The 20,079-nt window shown below is 52.8% G+C and overlaps 1 protein-coding gene across 3 annotated transcripts in view; it reads left to right on the top strand.

The window, feature by feature from the left end:
• ABR (ABR activator of RhoGEF and GTPase) overlaps nucleotides 1–20,079 on the top strand; it is a 183,082-nt gene that overhangs the window by 94,124 nt on the left and 68,879 nt on the right. For 2 of the 3 annotated variants that reach the window (XM_042917286.1, XM_042917287.1), the window contains exon 3: nucleotides 16,121–16,219. In XM_042917286.1, coding sequence (XP_042773220.1) covers nucleotides 16,121–16,219 — 99 coding nt within the window. Of the gene's footprint in view, nucleotides 1–7,611; nucleotides 7,955–16,120; nucleotides 16,220–20,079 lie in introns of those variants that run through there. The other variant, XM_042917288.1, reaches the window with a different exon arrangement.

Raw genomic sequence — 20,079 nt, 5'->3', positions numbered from 1 at the left:
TCCAGAACATTGCCCTCTGCGCCTTTCTTTTACCTCTTTCTGGCTGTGTGGCTTTGGGCAACTTGCAGAGTCTTGGTACCCTCAGCTGAAAATGAGGATAAATACCTCCTGTCCGGAAGGGCTACCGCGAGGACCAAGTGACATAGTAACTGTGAGAACACCTCGTTCTGCCTGGGCTGCACAGAGGACCCGTTCCGGAGGTGATAGTTGAATTTGAATCTCTCTTGGGATGTGAACCCAGTTCTCCATGAGTCCCTGGCTCTGGCTGCCCTCAGACCCTCCTGTCCCTGCTCTAGTCCTAGCAGAGGGGGCTCAGCCCCCAGTGCCATTCTTGCCTGGTGAGGGCCCTTGTGGAGGGCACCGCTGTGGAGGATTCAGGGGGAAGAGAGGCACACAGAGGAGAGCCCAGGTGCTGGGAAGGAGGTTAGACTTGTCTTGGGCCATTTCTCACTTGGCTACAGTCTGCCTTCCCTTCTCCCTGGCCCCCACTGCAAGGGTGTTCCCCTTAAGCCCACCTTCCGGGACACCCCCGCCCCCCGCCAGGGGTTTGTGAGCTAAGGAAGGAGGGAAGTGCTGGGAACTTGAGATAAAGCCACGCCTGGCCCACTCGGCGCCAGTGGGTGCTTACCCCTCCTCCCCTTCAACCTGTTTCCTTTGGTAGGACTGTTCCCTTTGGCCCTATGAGCCTCTTATCATATGACCAGTTTCCATAGGAACCATCCATCCAACCTCAACACCTTGATTTATCTTTTCGGGAGACCCTTTGCCTTGCCCTGTAAGCTTCAATTTCTACTCACCAAGTATTTTCTGAGCACCCACATTTTACAAGATATTGTGGGGAATTAGCATGAGCAGGGGTTGCCCCTAACCCCTCTCATACACACACACACACACACACACACACACACACACTCTATTTCAAGGCTATCTGTGCAACAGCCTTGAAAGATGTACAGCGTCCCAAGGGAGGAGTCATGTGACCTCAGGTGGGGCAATCAGGGTGGGGAGCATGTAGGAGGCAGCCTCATAGGTAGTGTTCTGCCTGGGCATTGGTCAGGAGGGCGTTCTAGATAAAGAGGGCTGTGTAAGTTCTGGAATGTGGGAAAATCTCTGGAGATTTGAGAAAAGGAGAATGGTCTGGTGTGGCTGGGCATCGGGTTCATTGGAAGAGGTGGGGAGTGAGGCTGAGAGTGAGCTAGGGCTCCCCACTTCTGTGCTCCCCACACCCCACCACCACTGCCAAAAAAAAAGGATAGCTGGTGGCTAATAAGGGCTGACACTTGCCAGGCATTGCCCTACATGGACTAGTCCTCACTGCAACCCTAGAATTGGTGCTATGATTATCCCCATTTTACAGATGAGGAAACTGAGGCCCAGGGTGTTTGAATGACTTGCCCAGGGTCACACCAACGTTAAGAAGCAGAGGGAGGATTCATATCCAGAATCTAGGGAAGTTCTTTTTGGTTTTGTTTTTGTTTTACTGTATAAATAGTGTCAGTATGGGCTTAGACCCAACATTTGCTTTATATAAAAACCCTATATATGATTATTGGAGTGACTTCTATAACAGAGAAGGGAAGGCAGAATGGGGAGCACAATTATCAGGAAGATGATGAATCTGCTTCCATCTATGGCTGTAGCTGACTCTGTCTGCTCCTGGCACTGGCCCCCTGGGGTCAGTTCTTATTGGCCCCACTGAGCTCCAGCAAATCTGGTGGGGCTTGAGCCTGGGATAGTCAGAGAGGAGGAGGAAGGGGCTTCAAGCCCAGGACAGGCCTGGAGGTGGGAATGTGCCTGGCCTTTCAGAGGGTGTTGTCAACACTTGGATTGGTTGAATCACCAGCAAGGGCCCCACTGCCCTTGTTTGGGCTGATTTGGTGGCTTCCTGCTGGGCACGGAGTGAGCAATGTTTTAGAAAGAATAATCTGATGTCAGTGGGAGGGATGACCATTGAACAATGGTCCTGTCATTCCCTGCTTAAAACTCTTCGATGCCCTTCCCTCTCTCCTTTTGGTAAAATCCAACCCTTAGCAATGCTGCCAAGACCCTGCCTGATCTGACCACTTGACTGCTGCCTACTTCTGCAGCCTCTTGACCAACCCCCCAACTAGAATGTGAGCTCCAAGATGGAGGTTTGCCCATTTCATAACCAAATGCTTGCTCGTTGAAAACGCTAGTGCCTAGAACTGTGCCTGGCACATAATAGATGCTCAGTAAACATCAGTTGGCTTATTGAATGAACACTCGCCACCCAACTGAATTCATTTCATTGTGCCTCCTCCAGTCCTGTCTGCCCTCCCCCGACACCCCCACTGGCATGGCTAGCCCCTGTTCATTTTCGAGTATGAGTTTCAAGGTGACCTCCCGCAGAGAACCTTCTAGGACTCCCCCTTGGTGGCATCAGCTGTCTTGTGCTCTCTGTGAGGTGGAGAGAGCTGCCACTCACTCTACTTTCCCAGCCGGAGCAGTTACCACACTTCTTTTTTTAACTTCTTTATTTTCCCTGATTACCTCACTGAAAACCCAGACTTTACAGAAATATGTAATGTAGAAAGTGAAAGCCTCCAAGTGCCATCCTCCAGACAAAACTTCTGTTAAAAGTCGGTTGTGTACTTCTCCTTATTTTACCATGTGACATGACTGCATGCACAGTCCACTTGACACACTTAGCCGTCCCCTTCTGCCGGACATTTGGGTGTTTCTGGCCTTGGGCTGCAGTGAATGTCATTGTACACGGATCTTCGTGCCCTCTTAGAAATGTTTTTGCAGAAAAAGCCCTTAAAGTGGAGTTGCTGCGTCAGAGGGTGTGAACGTTTAACATCACAATAGACATTTCCGTGTTCTCCTTCCTGGGAGAGTTGTACCTCAGCCCCATAGTTCTGAGATTGTGCCCCGCTCCTGGCACTGCTGTGGTTCACAGCGGTCAATCTGTCCCCGAGCCCGTCAGCTCCATGGCGGTAGACGTAGTGTCCCGTTCATGGGTGTGATATGAATGCCCAGTGCACAGCAGGCAGTTGATAGATACTTATTGACTTAGTGGCTATGAGAATGAGGGATGGAGTATGAGTGTAAGGGAAGGCCATGGGGTTTGGGGAGAGGAGCCTATCGGTGGCTTTGAGAGCGTGGGCTTGACAAATGTCAGAAATCTCAATCAGTGCTCCTTGCCCTCCACAGCGTGGTTCCAGCCACACCTCCAAGTTCACCTCCTGCCCCTTTTCTATTCTCTTCTCCATCTGTGTTTGCTTACAAAAAGTTCTCCTTTTTGGCCTTCCTCCCTTTGCCTGCAAACTCTTCCCCTTTTCTTTTTTTAAATTTTTTTAATGTTTATGTATTTTTGAGAGAGAGAGAGAGAGAAACAGCATGCATGGGGGAGGGGTAGAGAGAGAGGGAGACACAGAATCCTAAGCAGGGAATCCTAAGCTGTCAGCACAGAGCCTGACGCAGGGCTCGAACCCACAAGCTGTGAGATCAAGACCTGAGCCGAAGTTGGTCGCTCAAACTGAGCCACCCAGGCACCACCTCTTTCCCAACTCTTTCCAGATGCTGCTTAGAAGCCACTCTCCTGTGAAGCTTTTCCTCTGAGGCAGGAATCTGCCTTTGTCCTATGTCCCCACTGTGTTGATCACTGAGACACTGTCTCTTTTGTTCCTATGTCCTTCACTTCCTATAGGTTGAGAGCACTCTAAAGGCTGTGTCTCCCAGATTTGTGTTTGTAATGCCAAGCTTTCTCTGGGTATGAAGGAACAAACAAGGGAGCAGATAGATGGACAGGCAAGATCAGGACTCAAAATGGAATATTATTCTGGTTGTGCAGGGGTGAGATGCTGCAAACTTTGGTAGGGTGGTGGCTTTAAGAAAAGGAAAAAAAAAAAAGGAAGAACGAAGGGGACTCAGTAAAAGGGATGTGGGGCCTGAGGGAAGGAAGAGTCGCAAGATGATGGCCCTGCCGACAGAAGTGGAGAAGCCAGAAGGGGAAGCTGGCATGGGGGTGGGAGTCGTTTGGTCTGGGTATGTGGAGTTAACGGGCTGTTGGTGGGACTTCCAAGTGAGGAGACCCAGCTGCCAGCATAGATGTCATGCTTGGAGCTGAGCAAGGTGCTGGGTTACAAATGGTGATGGGCTGCCTTTGGCCTGGAAGTAAGAAGGGAAGACTTCTTTAATGGTGGAGAGCAGTGGGCTGGGGCCGGGGTCCTGAATGGGTGACTCCATGCTGACAGGAGGCAGAAGTAAGGAGAGCCAGCCTAAAGCAGAGCGGTCAGAGCAGCACCAGCATGCTTACAGGAGCTGAGGGATTTGAGAAAGGCCAGACTGCGGAGGCCAAGGAGTGGGAGAGGGAGGCCTCCGACTTTGGGATACGGCAGTTTAGGGACCTTTGGAGCAGGCTGCTTCTCTGGAGAGGAGGAACGGGAGCCAGGCTGAAGCAGCGGAGTGTGGAGGATGCTGGGAGGAAGCTCAGGTCCAGGGCTGGCTCAGGGCATTTGTAGGGGAAAGGGAGGGGGCATTGCTGGGACTTGTGAGTCACTTCCCCCCCAGGGGGAGGGCTGAGGGCCTCTGAGTGGTGTCTGTATGCCCGATGGAGATGGAAGGGCATTCTAGTTACTCACGGGAATTTCCAGCCAGCTGGGGTGGGGTGGAGCAGAGATGCCTTGGATGTTTAGGGAGCAGCTTCTGAGAGGTTTCAGGGTTTGGGGAAGAAGCGGGTGTTGATCTGGCTCTGCTGGTTAGGGGCATGGGGAGTGAAGTCAGGAATACTCCAGGAGACTTCGGAAGGCGCTTCCCCGATTGGGTGGGGGAAGGGACACCAGAGGAGCCCTTGGGCTTTTAGGCCCTTCTCCCATTCCACCTGTATGTCTGACCAGTGGGTCGGTCCTGCCATGCACTTGAAGCTTGCGGGGTGCGAGGCAGAAACTGTGGCATAGAGCCGCGGGCTGGCACACTTGTGCTCTGGGGAATGCCAGGCCTAGTTGTTCCCAAGCACTGGGAACAGCCTCGCCCGCCCAAACCAAATGAGGAATTGTGGCTGAAAGGGCCCTTCAGATGTGTTCTGGCTATTTATAACCCAGCCAGGGCAGGGACAGGGAAAAACCAGGGACTGAGGGAGGGGGCGGGCTGTAAGGTGGGGTGTGCCTGTCAGTCCTGAGGCCCCAAAGAGCCTACCCCAAATCCCTCAGTCTCTATTTCAGCTTTGGTGACAGGGAGGAGCCTATCAGTGGTGAGGACAGCTTCTCTGCTCTAGCAAATGGCACAAGCCCCATCTTGAGCTCAGAGCTTCCACAGACTTCTTTGGGGATTTGGGATTAGAAACTGTTTCCATTCTTCTCCTTTTCCCTCCTCTCCCCTCAACTCTCCATCCAGCTTGGAGGCTCAGCCGGGGGCCCTGTTCTCAGCTGAGGTGCCCAGTGGAAAGGAGAGGTAATGACAAGATGATGCACAGTTGACATTCCTTTGGAACTCATTTCCCAAGAGTTTGACCCTTCCCCGCCAAGGCCATTACCACCTGACAGGGGATATGACACGTGCATAAGGAGGCTGGTGGTAGATACGCATACTGATGGACAGCTCCAACACTGCATCATTGAGAGCATGTGTATGAGGAGAAAGCCAAGGGAATCCCTGGCTGGAGACACTGTTGGGAGGCTGGTGGGAGGTTGAGGGGGTTGGCTTGAGTGGGTATGAAGCTTCAGGGCTCACCACCCAGAGTCCTGAATTTTCACTTGATCTACCTGGGTGGTGGCACCTATGATGCAGGTTTACAAAGGTAAGTGGTGTGTTGGTAGTATGTGAAGCTGAACTGGATTCCAAGATGCCAGATCCAATGAGGAAACGGGGCAGAGGGGATATTCGGGGAACACCACCACCCTGTCCCCTACACCTACAGAGCTCTCAACTTCCCTTAGAGAAACAACCAGCTGCGAGAAGGCAGCAACCTTGTCTTGGGCCTAATTCAGTTCACGGATGTGTTTCATTTAGAGCGCACCATGTTTTGTTTTAATGTAATTCATCTGCCATCCTTTTAAAATTGAGAGATATCAGGGCGCCTGCGTGGTTCGGTCGGTTAAACGTCTGACTTCGGCTCAGGTCATGATCTCATGGCTTGTGAGTTCAAGCCCCGCGACAGGCTCTGTGCTGACAGCTCAGAGCCTGGGGCCTGTTTCCGATTCTGTGTCTCCCTCTCTTTCTCTGCCGCTCCCCTGCTCATGCTCTGTGTGTCGCTCTCTCAAAAAATAAACGTTAAAAAATTTTTTTTTTTTTAATAAAATTGAGAGATATCACCTAGGACTCCAAATTTCCAGGTTCTCTAGAACAATCTGAGATGGGGCGACCTGAAGCCTGCGTTGCCCCTAGCAGCCATGAACTGGAGCTGAGTGGTGGTTTTTTCACCCAGCTCCTACCTGGCACACTTCACTGCTCTTACCCGCACTCTGACGGCTGCTGGAGTTTGCAACCTTTGCCCTAGGTGTTGTGCTGTGAAAGAGCTTTCCCCAGGTGCTGCCCCTAAACTCTTCCCTCAAGAGAGTAAGTGTCTGCTCCTCTCCGGCTGAGGCCTAGACCACCAGATTGTGCTCTTTGCTGTCTGGATGGATTGAGCTTTGTAACCCCCGAGGAAGCCCAGGGGAAGCCTGCTGGGAGTGGGAAGGGCTGCTGGTGTTATCTCCCTGGGTTCCTTGTACTCTCTGCTGTGGGGCTGGTTCTCCTGGGTGGAGGCCCCTCTTGAGCGAAAAGAGCCCCACGGAGGTGGGATTGCTCATCTCAGCAGCATCTGTGAGTAGGAGATGTGGCATCTCCGGCCGTCCAAGGGGGCCCTTCTGCAGAACCTGGCTGGCACTTTTGCTTCTGTTGTGGTGACGCGGATGGGGCCTCCTCTGCACAAAATCTTGTTCTCCCAGCCACAGGGGTGATAGAAACTGTTTTCTCACCAGGCCTTGGCCTCCCCTCCGCAAAGGTGTCAGAACCCGAGGCAGAGATGAGAAGGGGGCTCAGCTTGTGGCCGTCCCAGGGTGACAGCGAGGCTCGCCCGGGTCTTCCCGGAGGCTGTGCGGGCAGCTGCTCCTCCGCTCCTCCCCCTGCCTGCTCCGGCTCTGGTGAGGGGCTGTAAATAAAGCCTGTCTCTGGGAAGCAGACCTCCCCCTGCGCCCGGCCCGTCTGCGGCCTCCTCGCCCCTCCTCCGCGCTCCAGAAGCCTCCGCCAGCCTCTGGCCGGTGACCGCAGAGAGGGAACGGCTCCACCTCACAAGTCAAGTCGTGCATTTCCTGTGTATTAATAGCAAACGCGAGCCTCCGAGTCCAGAAAGGGCGGGATCTGTGGGACCGGCGGCGGCGGCGGCGGCGGTGGCGGGGCGGCCGGCCGGAGCTCGGGAGCGGCGGCCGGGGAGCGCGGGCCCCCGCCTGCGCCCGGGCCGGCGCGCACAGCAGGAAGGGCCAAGGCGGCCGGCGGGGGCGCCTCCTCCTGCTCCGCCGGCGCGCCGCGCGGTCTCTCTCCAGTGACAGCCCTGCGCTCGCGGCGGCGGCGGCGGCGGCGGGGCTGCCGGAGCGCCGCTTCCCCTCTCCCGGCCTGGGGACGCGCGCGAGGCGGCCCGCAGCCCCGGCGCGCGGGAGGGCCGGGAAGCGGCAGCAGGAAAAGGTTCATAATGGAGCCTTTCATCGGGAGCCGGTGGCCGGGTGCCAGGACTGACTCCGGGGAGGCCAGCATGCTGGTTTAGGCCTGCCCTGCACGCTCTTCCCCTCCCTGCCCGCCTGCCTCCCTCCGGGGCGGCGGCGGCAACGGCTGCTGCTGCTGCGTGGACCCCGCTTCCTGTTTGCCCTCCGCGCCTCCGGCTGCCATGGAAGAGGAAGAGGAGGCTATAGGCTTTTTGGACAAGGTTCTGGAGGATGAAGATGTGTTTCTCCTGGAGGAGTGCGAGCTGGGAACCCCGACCAGCCCCGGCTCAGGGTCCCCCTTCTTGGTGGCCGTGAAGGTGGGAATGTGACACGCCCTGGATGCTTGTCGGGGGAGGGGCAGGGCTGGCAGCTCTCGACTGCCGAAGCTGTGTGCGGGCAGAAATGGCTGGTTTGTGCACCAGCCTCATGGCCGGGTGGAAGCACCGCACTCCGGCTGAGAGGGGCTGGCGCATGCCTGCGAGGGGTTGTGAGGGGCTGAGCTCTCTGGCAGCTGTTCCTGGGGGAGAGGTGCAGTGCCTGCCTCCTCCCCCTGGACCAGTTGTCCAAAGTGGCAGTGGCTGCTGGCTTTCCCCAGCAGGCCAGCTGTGCTGGGGGCTTTCTCTGGCAGTGACATGAGTCACCTGGTGGGCACGGCAATGGTGTGAGCCTGCTGCCCCAGAGGAGCTGGCTGAGTTGAAACCAGGAGGTCGTAATTCATTGTTTCCATGGCAACAGTAGGATACGTGCACTTAGGAAGTTCGGGCCACAGGGGCCACTGGCCTCCTAGCAAGGAGACTTTGTGAGTCTGGGCTAGGGCAAGCAAGAGAGCATTGGGAGAGAGGGAGAGCCAGAGGTCACTGAGCTTCCTTGAAGGGAAAGAATTGGATCAGCTGAAAAGGGGGTGATAACAGCTGGCTCTGAGGCAGGAGCCAGGTGGGTAGGCACTTTTCCCAAGGTGGGCGTAGTCAAGAAGCATCTGCTGGGCCCCAGCCCACTCACTCTGGGGCTGTGAATGTTCTCCCCAGCAATGCGCCTGTCCTGTCGTAGGAGTTGCCTTGAAGGTAGAGCAGGAGGGGGCTGTGCATCAATCCCATTTCCTTTCTTCGCCTCCTCCCCAGAGCCAGGGGTGCCCCTCGCAGCCACACCGGTGCTGCCTGAGGCATGGTGAGGCATCCACACTGCACCGTTCATTCTTCCTTTCTTTCACCTAGGCCCACTTCGAAGAGCCCTGACCTCAGCCTTTTGCTCGCCTCCTCTGTGTTCTGTGGCTGGGAGAGAGGGCCAGTGGGAACGTACGGCAGGGAGTTTGCAGGCTGCAAGCCAGGCTGCCTAACAGAGTGACCGACCATCCATGTCCCACTCCCCGCCGGGCCTGTCTGCACCCCGGAGGGTGTGGTGCACGGAGCATTGCTGTGGGCAGGAGGCTGCCCCTGAGCCTCTCTGGGCCTCTTTGTCCCTCCTGTAAGATGGGGATCACAGCCCTGCCACGCCCGCACTACAGTGTGGTTCTAAGGAGGAGCTAATGGAGGTAAAAACAGACTACAGACCCACAGGAGATGGCTGATGCGTGGCGTCTGCGTGGAGCCGTAGCCGTTGGCCTGGGTGCAGAGCAGAGAGGAGCAGTAATGGGAGGCAGGCAGCGGCTAGCATTCCACCCCTGGTTCCCTCATCTGTGCTAGCTCAGAGCACTGGGGGTTAAGTCACATCTCTCACTAGGCCCGCAGAGGCCTTTGCACTTAGGGTCTGAGCAACCTCCCCACCAGGAACAGGATGGGGAAAAGTCTGGTAATGAACCAAGAGCACCGGCCGGGAGCTAAGTAGTGTGTGGATTGGGAGATATGGGGGGTCCCTAATGGGCCTTCTCTGAGAACCCCTCCCCAGCACAGATGGGGTCCTGTTCATATGCTGCCTTATGGATCCACCCTCACTCTAGGCTCTGGCTTTTACCTCAGTCTTAGACCATATTTTATTCTGCTCAGCACTCTAGGCATCTGCCTCCTTGATTCTACCCTATTTTCCTCAAGGGCAAGGGCCATGTTGTATTCACTGCTGAACACTGCACAAAGCTGGGGACATGACTGGTGCTCAGTGACTTTGTGGAGACAGCGAGGCTCCATGGGGCCTGCAAAGGGTGTACCATGTTCCTGGCCTTGTTCTACTCAGAGGTGTTCCCAGGAGGCTGCACACAGATGCTAAGGGGGCCCAGGCACACATCACACCTAAAAAGCCCGGTCTTTCCAGATCCCTGTGAGCACCTAGATGTGGTCTTCCCCTCTTCTTTGCTGCCTCAGTTTTCCTGGACTTGTCTCAGCAAGGGGGGAAGAGGGCTTTCCTGAGTGTTGGGGAATTCCAGGCCCCCGTCTCATCCTGAACACCTCTAGGATACCCTCATTCTCTATCAGGGTTGGTCAGCTATAGAGGGAGAAGACAGGCAGGGTGGCTGCAGAGAGGTGGGGAGAAACCTCTTTGAGTCATTCAGCAAACGATGTCAGGTTGTGTTCTAGTCAAAGCATCCTGCCTGGCATTGGGGAGGAGACAAGATTAACATGGCATGATCCTTTCTCACAAAGAGTTCACAGTTCAGGGCAAGGGGGCAAGCACACAGATAATAGGGATAGAATGAGAAAGTACTCAGGGTTCCAATAAAAGGGTACGAAATTCAGAGGAGGAGACACCACTTCTGTCGGGGTCAGAGCTGGACTTCGTGCATGTGTGTGCACATGCGTGTGAGCCTGTGTGTGTGTGTACATGTGTGGTCAAGGGGCGTTTCTGGAGGTTGTGCTCCTGGCCTGGGCTGTGGACGGTCTTGGCACTCTGGCACAATAGACCCTTCTCAGGAGCAGGTGGGAATCCAAGGCAGTTCGCTCTTTGCTATTACTTTACTCCAGGAGTACTTCCCCTTAAAGAGTGGTTGTGTTCCTGAGCATGTGTCCAAATGCCAGTCCTATAAATCAATCGTGTTTTCAGTGTAATTTCCGAGCTGCTTCATCTTCCTGGGGGACAGAGGTGATTAGGGCAGTGGTTTCCTCCAGAGCTGGGGCTGGAGCTTGCTGTGTTTTTCAACCCGGACTTCCCTTTGAGGAGTTAATTCCCTATAAACTAATAATAATGTTAATACTGATAGCAGCATCACCTCCTGGCCGTAGAGTGTTGTGTGCTTTCCAAAAATCTTTCGTACGGTTCTATTTAAAGGTACGTAGGGCTGATAGTGCCTTGCTATCTAAAAGCTGCTATTTAAAGGAACTCATTTGTCAGGAATAAAAATGTTTTTGTAATGCAGATTAACCTATCAGGTGTTGTTCTGTGCCAGTTTTTAATGGATAGTCAGTTTTTAATGGATAGTCACATTGATTTCACCTGCCCCAGTCTCTTGGGCCCCTACAGGCAGCAATGGCCATGCCTGTGCCCCCCGCTGGGGTGTTTCTCGAAGTGTGGGCTACACTTCGGATGATTTGAGATGTGATTTTAGATGGCACCTAGATGTATTTTTTGCATGTTAGTGGTTAGGTTTATATTTTAATGTATCTTAGGGGAAATATGACTTGACATCTTAGGATTTCAAAGATAATGCTTGAGATAAGGCTGTACTTTTAAGAAGTCAGTTGTGAAGAATAATATTAAGTAAACAGGAGTGCAGGTGGTATGTATGACCAAAGTGCAAAGGTGGGCTATGAACACCTGGCCTTCAGAAACACTGCTGGGCCTGCCTAAAGCCTCAGACAGTGGAGAACCTGGGATACAGGGATCCACCTTCCAGGGGAGTGGGCTTTGTCCCCCGTCTCTAAATTCCGCTAAGGAAATGGCTGAAGGGGACCTCCCCAGTGCCTAGCTCTAGGAAGAAGAGAGAATGGCTGGGCATCCCTGCAGCTGTCTCAGCTCAGAGAGGGGCCAGCTGTCCTAAGGCTGCTGCTTGGCATGGGCACAGCCTCTAGACCCAGTGGCATCTACTCTGAGCAGATCCTGCTGGGTGCTCCTCAGAAGGTGAGGTGGCCCATGAACTGAATATTGCTGTGTGCAGAGCCATTTGGCCTAGGGCTCTGGATGGCAGGTGGCTCTGCCTGTTCAGTCCTCACTATTTTCTTGGAGGAGGTCAAAGTTCCTGGACAGATGGTATCTTGGTTTGGCCCAGACCCAAACCTTTATTTAGCCTCTAAACGCTTTAGAAGACCGGGCCAGAGCTGGCTAAACCTACCTTGTAGGTACTGTCCTTACCGGAGGGACTTGACCTCTTGCGTTTGGGGGCCTCAAGCCCCCAAACTGTGTAAACTGCTGGGAATGAACCAGCCCGCGGTGGCTACATTTCTGAAGCTCTGCTTGGGGAGGAAGTGAAGACATCATCACTCAGAAGGCAGCTTCCCTGTACTGGACAACTGGCAAGCAGAATGGCCCATGCTGTGGGGACCCTGAGCTCTTCAGAGAACTGGCCCTGGGGATTCTGGGCATGTGGGCACCACCCCTGGAGGGCTCTTTGGGGGCAGAGACCGTCTCTCTCACCTTTGAATTTGTATTCCCAGTGGCTGGCACATAGTGCAGAATGAATGAATGTCCAGCCCTGGTGATTTGTGAGACGAGACTAGCCCCGCAAGGATCGAAGAAACAATTGTGAGTTTCCAGTGATTCTAAGCCAGGAACACGGGGGTCTGAGGAAAGCAGAAAAAAAAAAAAAAAAAAAAAAAAAGGAAGAGGTTTTTGGTGGTAACTGAGAACAGGCCTCTTGTTGGTAACATGTGCACAACCTAATTTCACATCCTTCAGCTCTCGGCCACCTTTACCCCTATGGCAGCCAAAACGTCAGGTCAGTGTGGCCCAGAATGCAACTCTTGGGGCTGACTACTGACTTTTGGGGGAGCTCTTTCAAGATTGGGCTCTGAGGCGGAAGTCTCTTGAGAAGAGGGTCTTGCTGAGAGGGGCTGTCACAGGGACTGGCCCAGGGTTCTGTACTCACGCCAAGGCGGATGAAAACATGGCAGCAGCTGCCGTCACCAGGTCTTCACCCGGTCCTAGTCCAACCAGCTCTGCCGTTAAGCTCCAAATGCGCCCCGAGTGACTTCCTTTAGATGTTTGCAGGGCCCTCGGGTGAATCTATGGTTGGCAGGGAGCAGGAGGGAAGGCGAGCTCCCATTTGTCAGGCTTGGGGAGCAGCAGGGTTTGTGCGATGTGCAGGGAGGCTCCCCCCAATCTGACCATGAGGGGCCGGGGTCGTGGCCTTGCTCTAGGTTCAGACCTTGCTCCTTGAAGGGTGTGCTGCCTGCCTGAAATGCCAAGAGTTCCAAGCAGCTGGCAGTTTCCACCCGGTGCCTTTGGGTGTGGGGGTAATGACAACCCCTTCCAGATCGTGGGATTGTAGTGAGTTAATCCCTGGAAAGTTCTTAGAACTGTGCCTGGTACTTGTGAAGCCATCAATAAATAACTATTGTCCTTCCCGAAAGCTTGACGTCCATGCTGGTTTCCTAATGCTGCCGAAACAAATTACCACACCGTTAGTGGTTTAGCCCAACACAAATGTATTCTCTCACACACAAGTCTAAAAGGGTCAGCAGGGCTGCATTCCTTCTGGAAGCTTCTAGGGGCGAGAATCCATTCCCATGCCTTTTCCAGCTTCTAGAGAGGCCCCCTGTATTCCTTAGCTCGTGGCCACATCCTGACAGTGTAGCATCCTCCAGTCTTGTAGACATTTTCTTTCCCTCTTCCTGCTCCCCTTCTCTGCTCACATTGCCTTTTCTGACGCTGATTCTCTTGCCTCCCCCTCATAGACCTTTGTGATTACTGGGATAATCCAGTGTTGTCATCTCGCCTAAAAATCCTTAGCTTAATCATACCTGCAAAATCCCTTTTTCCATATAAGATGACGTATTTATAGGTTTGGGGGGTGGGATGTGGACATCTTTGGCAGGACATTGTTTTTCTATCACAGGGTCAGAGACTCTGGGGGCAGCAGCCTCTGGCCCAGATCTGATAACTGGGTTGCTGACAGAAGGCCAAGGATTCAGGCCCTCACCTGGGGTAGGCTGTGGGAACATGCTGGGGACAGGTTGTGCAACTGGGAGAAGGCCACTCTTCTCCAGACTTCAAAATTTCTGGTAGCTTCATATACTCTCCCAGCCTGTACTAGGAGTGTACATTTGATGCCCAGAGAGGGTTCTGTCTGAGATTCCAGGGAAGCATCTGATGCTTGAAAAAGAAAAGGAGAGTGAGGAAATCATTAAAGCAGTGGAGGAGCCTGGAATTTGGTACTCAAGGACTGGGAGGGAATCCCAGCTCTGCCACTCCCTGGCTGTGTGACCCTGGGCTAGTCCCTTTCCTCTTACAAGTCCTGCCTGCTATGCAGATGGTTGCATAATGGAAAAATATAGTACCGACCTCAGTGAGGTATTTGAGGGCTAAATGCAAGCAGAAGGAACTTACAAGGTTTAATAAATGTCGGATGCCCACGTGTTAGGGGTATCGTTGTGGTGCTGGGCTTCAGGGATGTGCAAGAAGAGTGTGATGACAGTGTTTCCAAGGCCCTACAGAGTCACTGGGCAGTTAACGAGAGCTCACACGTCAGGTGGGAGGGTCGGTCCCCCAGACACTGATGTGAGAGCTGATGCTGCAGCCCAGAGACTTCAGCTGTGACTCCAAAGAGAGTTGGGATTGGGACAAGAGCAGAGCCAGAGTGGAAGAAGGCATCCTGGGCAGCAGGAACCAAAGTTCAGAGGCCAGAACACTCCAGGCATGTTGGGCAGACAAAGAGATCTGACAGCTGTGGGGCAGGTTCGCAGGGTAAGGAGAGGCGCTAGGAGCCAGGAAAGGTGTTTAAGTGAAGAACAAGCCGGACCCCATATCACAGTGTATAGTTATAGATTATATTTACTTGTTTGTTCGTTTTAATGTCTTTCTCTCCTCTAGAGTATAAACCACATAAGAGCAGGGATTATTGTATGTTTGCTTCCCGTTGGATCTTCAGAGTCTGGTGGGTGTTCAGTAAATATTTGCTGGACTAATAAATAAATGAACAAATGACCTAATTGAATCCCCAAATAATCGCATTTTGCGATGTTGATATTTTTTAATGTTATTTATTATTTTTTTAAAAAATTTTAACGTTTACTTATTATCGAGAGAGACAGAGCATGAGCAGGGGAGGGGCAGAGAGAGGGGGAGACACAGAATCCGAAGCAGGCTCCAGGCTCTGAGTTGTCAGCACAGAGCCCCACGTGGGGCTCAAACTCACAAACTGTGAGATCATGGCCTGAGCTGAAGTCAAACGCTTAACCTTCTGAGCCACCCAGGTGTCCCTATTTATTTATTTTTAATTCCAGTATGGTTAACATACAGTGTTACATTAGTTTCACGTGTACACTATAGTGATTCAACAATTCTATACATTGCTCAGTGCTTCTCAGAAAAAGGGTACTCTTGATCCCCTTCATCCATTTCACCCATCTCTCCACCCACCTCCCCTCTGGCAACCACCATTTCTCTGTGGTTGAGATTTTGGTTTTTTGTTTGTCTTGTTTTTTTCTTTGTTCATTTGTTTCTTAAATCCCACGTATGAGTGAAATCATACGGTATTTCTTTCTCTGACACATTTCACTTTGCATTGTACTCTCTAGATCCATACATGTTGTTGCAACTAGCAAGGTTTTACAGTATTGATATTAAGCCCTTGACAAGCATCAGGGGTAAGGCAGTGTTCTCATGAAGGTTAACCTGGCTCTGGTGTGTGGTGTGAAGGGAGGAGAGAGAGGCAGAGGTCAGTTAGAAGAATCCGGGTGGCAGAGCCAAAGCCCGCAGCAGAAAGGGAGGGGTGGAACAGAGTCCTTGTAAGAGATTAGCAAGACGGATGTTCAAGGCTAAATGGGGCACGATCACTATGGAGGAGGAGTTCTGGAGTGGGGAGGAGGCTAGTTAGGATATGTGCCTTGCACTATGAGGTGGTCAGGAAATGCTGGGGGGTGCAGCACCTTCTATTGTGGGGTTGAGCCCTTGGGGACAGGAAGATATAGTCAGAGGTGTAGCTAGAAGACCACAGCATGGGGCTCCCATGGCCACTTCCGTCTCATTCTCTCTACCCCTCTTCTCAGTTTATACTCTTCCAGGAGCCTCCTCTGGCCCCTGTTAGGTCCTCCCATGTGATCATGCGCTGCCTCAGTCATGGCTCTGGTTTCCCTTGTCACCTGTCTGTATTCCCCTATTAAACTGCCCCTTACACACGAGGCCACCTCCTTTGTTCTTTTGCTCACTACTCTAAGACTGGATAGGTGGATGGGTGGATGTCAGATAAGGAAATGTGGGAGAGAAAGGAAGATGTTAGCAGCAGGAAAATGGGTGATTGTTTTTCCTTTTTTATTCTCTATTTTCCAAATTTTCTGTAGTAAATCTACTTGGCTTTTATTCTCTATAAAAGTGTTAAAGAGGAGGAAAAAGGCAAGAAAACAGGTCCCTTGGGATGTTAGCCTCCTTTCTCCTGACCTGTTGGCTCTCGGTTTGCTCTCATACAGGTGGAAGCAGGGAAAGGCCTGGAGATGAGGAAGCTGGTTCTCTCGGGGTTCCTGGCCAGCGAAGAGATCTACATTAACCAGCTGGAAGCCTTGTTGCTGGTGAGTATATGCTCTGACCTCAGTGTCAGGCTCAAAAACTGCTTTGGGGGTTGAAGAAGAAGGGAGACCTGGATCAGTCTTTCTCTGTGGGCGGAGTCTTTGGTGTTGCTCTGCTGACAGCTTGGCAATGGGTGGCCGGGGGTCATTGCCAGAAAGGGCCTGTGCCTTTCAGCCCTGACTCTCCATTACCTGATCTGGGAAAGCACACAGGCATTACTAATCAATCACAGCACTCTGTCCAGGTCAGGGGGTGGGGTCCCAGCCTATGCCTCCACACTGCTCAGGGTAGTCTCTACCAGTTAATCAAACTGAGCCCTCTTAGTCGTTCCTGGTGCCAGTCCTTCCTCCTCCCTGGAGTAGTGAGCCGTTCACCCCATCCCGAGGCCCTGTGGCAGGAAAGGTGAGGTGGAAGTATGTCTGTGTCTCTTGAGAATCACCATAGCTCTGATGCATTAGACCAACCCCAACCCTCTATGAAGGTGCCTCAGTTTCCTCCCAAGATGGAGGCATGGCGAGACTCAGCCTGGGAGGGAAACACTATTTATTTATTTTTTTTAATGTTTATTTATGAGCTGTCAGCACAGAGCCCCACACGGGGCTCGACCTCATGAACAGTGAGATCGTAACCTGAGCCGAAGTCAGACAGCTTAACCGACTGAGCCGCCAAGACGCCCCAAAATACTATTAATATTAGGTAAAAGTAGTACACAGATGTAAGATGTTTTTGCCTTTGAAGAAAATGCTCATTAGATGCAGCTGGGTAGTTTGCAGAGTAACTTTGGCAGGTCAAGTTCTTTCCCCTGCGTGTTTTGCCTTCTGAGGCGTAGGATGGTATCAGTCACAGGGGGCATAAGAAACGTAGATGAGTAGAAACTCATTCTTACGAGAACCGTAAGATGCACATTTCTGTACTTGCTGTGATGTGAGATGTCGTCACCCGGAGTCTCGGGTGGGACTTCGTATTTATTACCCAAGGAATAACTATTGAAATGTGCAGGTACTTTGCGACACCCTGGGCTCAGTTTGGGACAGCTCTCCCCGGGAGTTTATTGGTAGGCACAGCAAGTGTTTTTCAAGTGGTGGACAGTATGGCAGATAGGACTGTGGTCTGAGGCCAGAACTAGGGCAAGACTTGACTGTGCTGTTAATCACAGACTCATTGCACTGTTTTTCATACTGTGCATCTGAACCCATTAGTGAGTTTGTGAAGTCAACATAGTAGGTTGAGCCAGTGTGTTTTTTTAAAAGAGAAGGAAAATGTCAGCGTGCATTGCACGTAGTAAGAATAGGTACTATTTTGTGAAACTTTGGGTTTGTTGTATGGATGCGTATATGTATGTGTGTCCTGGGCCACGTTATTTCTCACACATGTTGTGGTTTTGAAAACCACTGGCTTTGGGCAAGCCACGCATAATATCCTGGAACCTCGTTTTCCTCATCTGAAGCTGAGAATAATCCCACTACCCTCTTTCTCTCCTTCATGGGGTTGAGAAGGTCAGGTGATCCTTGGGGGGACCTAGTATAAATGCCAGGCACTTAGGCACTCAATTAGCTGAAGGAAGGAAGACAAGGAGAGGGCCAGTCAGACACATGTGAAATACCTCTCACACACTGAATTGCCACACCAAAATGAGGGGGCGTAGTTGTCATTACGAAAAGGATGCCCGTTTGAAAGGAGTTCAGACAAAGGAACCAGACTGCTCGCCAGAATCCCTGCTTGACCGCTTTCTAACTCTAGCCCTTCAGCACATTGATGAGCCTTTGTGGCCCATTTTCTCCATCTGCAAACTGCTTGCACTGATACTAGTAGGCACTCTGCTCATGGGGTTGTTGTGGGGACGAGATGAGCGTGTATGTGCAGCTCGTAGAGCCTAAGTGTTAGCTGCTGCTGTTATTTTCTCTGGGGCTGAGAGAGACTCAGGTTAGGGCTTGTTTCTGTCAACACACCCTTTCCCCGAAGGAAGGGGAGGCCCATCCTCATCAGAGGCGAGCCACTCGTAGATGCCAACTTGCATTCTTGTCAGTCATTGGGCCCCATGTGAATTTCCGTTTGTCCCAGCAAAGATAGCAACAGGTTTAGGGGCCAAGACACTCCCTCCCTGCTTCGCCTTTCTAACAGCTTCATGCCTCAGAGGCAAAACCTGTGAGGCTGGAGCCCCAGTCCAGAGGTGACCCAGGGCGCATTGCTCCTTCCCTCCACCCCCCAGAGTTTGTTCATCCCAGGCCCCTGATTGGTTCTTTCTTGAGCAGTGGCAGGAGGGAGGGGAGAGACTATCTAGGAGGGCTGGCCTGTGCTGGAGGGCCCCAGGAAGAGGGGGCAGGACCCTCCACAGCCACAGCCTCAGATAATAAGCCTCAGAGATAAGGAATCAAACCTCCCTGCCCCCTCCTTGAGCTATAGAACCCTCCCCTCGTGGCTGCGTGGTTGCTAAAGCCCTTTGCTCTTTGGGGGGGCAGGGGATGACCTGACCAAGGGGCCTGGAGAAGAAAACCTGTCCTCTCCATGGTCCGCGCCCAGATCTCCTACTCATCACCAGACTCTCGACCCTCGTCCCCTGGCTCTGCTCATACTGTGTTTGTGTTCGACTGTTCTCAGCTTCACACTTCCTGATATGCAGATGGCTGGGTGTGTGTGGTGTGTGTACTCAACACCAAATGCGCGCGCACACACACACACACACGCACACGCAGCCAGGACCTACACAGGAGCCTCTGTTCCTGCCCCCTGGGTGGTTGGCTAGGGTAGGGTTTGGTAATCTGGAAACCTCCAGGTTCCTGGTTGGCTCAGATTACAAGCAAAGTAGGTCTGGGAGCCTGGACTGAAGGGGGCGGGGGGGGGGGGGGGGCGGGTGGAGGAAGGGAGACAAATCAAATGCAGGAAATTCTGCATCTTCCCCACCATGGGGAATGTGTGAGGAATGTGTGAAGTGAGCTCAGGTGCTGCCCCCTGGCCCTCACCTAAAGCTCTTCCCACCTCTGGCCCTCCTCTCTCAGCCTCTCATTTAGGCAGTTAACTTTGGGGTTCTCAGGTTCTTTATCTGTAAAACAGGTTAACTATGCCTCCCTCTCTGGGTTCCGGGAGGAGGAGTAAACCCAGGCCTTCTGGGATAGGAAGTGGAGGAGTTGGGCAGATTTCTTCCCCCTGTTTCAAAAGCCAAGTTGCTGGGGGACAGAGCTGACAGATCGCTGTGTGAAGTCCCACTATGAGTCAGAACCCACCTGGCCCATCTTCCTGAGAAGCACTTCATGGGAACTCGAGCGCCAGGCTTGACTCTGAGGTCCCTCCGTGATCCTCTCAAGAATCTTCTTCTCCTCTGATAAAATGGAGAGCCAGGGACCACCCTTGCTCCCTGCAGCAGGATTCTGGGAGTGCTAACACTTGGGCAGAAGAACAGTGCTGGATCAAAGTTCAGTGTGGGGTTGCCTTGGCCTTGCAGCCATCTGGACCCGAGGCCTGGATTCAGGGCTTCACCAGATTAAAGTGAACTGCCTTCAAGGGTTTCTGGCCAGCCGGGGCTCACACACACCCATCACTCCCCTCTCCCCCGAGTGAAATCAGAGCTGAGACCAAAGGTCCCCAGCCCTGTCCTGAGAACCCTGTGATGGCCGGAGTGCAGCCCCTGTCCATGTGACCTACTGCTGGTGAGCACCCATTTCTTCCTTTTTTGTAGACAGAGTGGGAGGTTCAGGAGGAAGCAGGGTGGTCAGATCTTATCTTTGCATAGGTGGCGGAGGAGTGCATCCCCAGCAGCTCCTGAGAAATCCTGACCCTTTGTCTTCCCAGGACTATTCCCTCCCTAGTGGGGACTGCACTCAGGCAGGAGCAAGGAGTAAAGGTTCTGGGAGTCTGTGGTGACTTG

Source organism: Panthera leo, chromosome E1, assembly GCF_018350215.1.
Source record: "Panthera leo isolate Ple1 chromosome E1, P.leo_Ple1_pat1.1, whole genome shotgun sequence".
NCBI classification, from domain to species: Eukaryota; Metazoa; Chordata; class Mammalia; order Carnivora; family Felidae; genus Panthera; species Panthera leo.
Note: the sequence above shows the minus strand (reverse complement) of the source record. Positions and strands in the feature narration are given on the sequence as shown.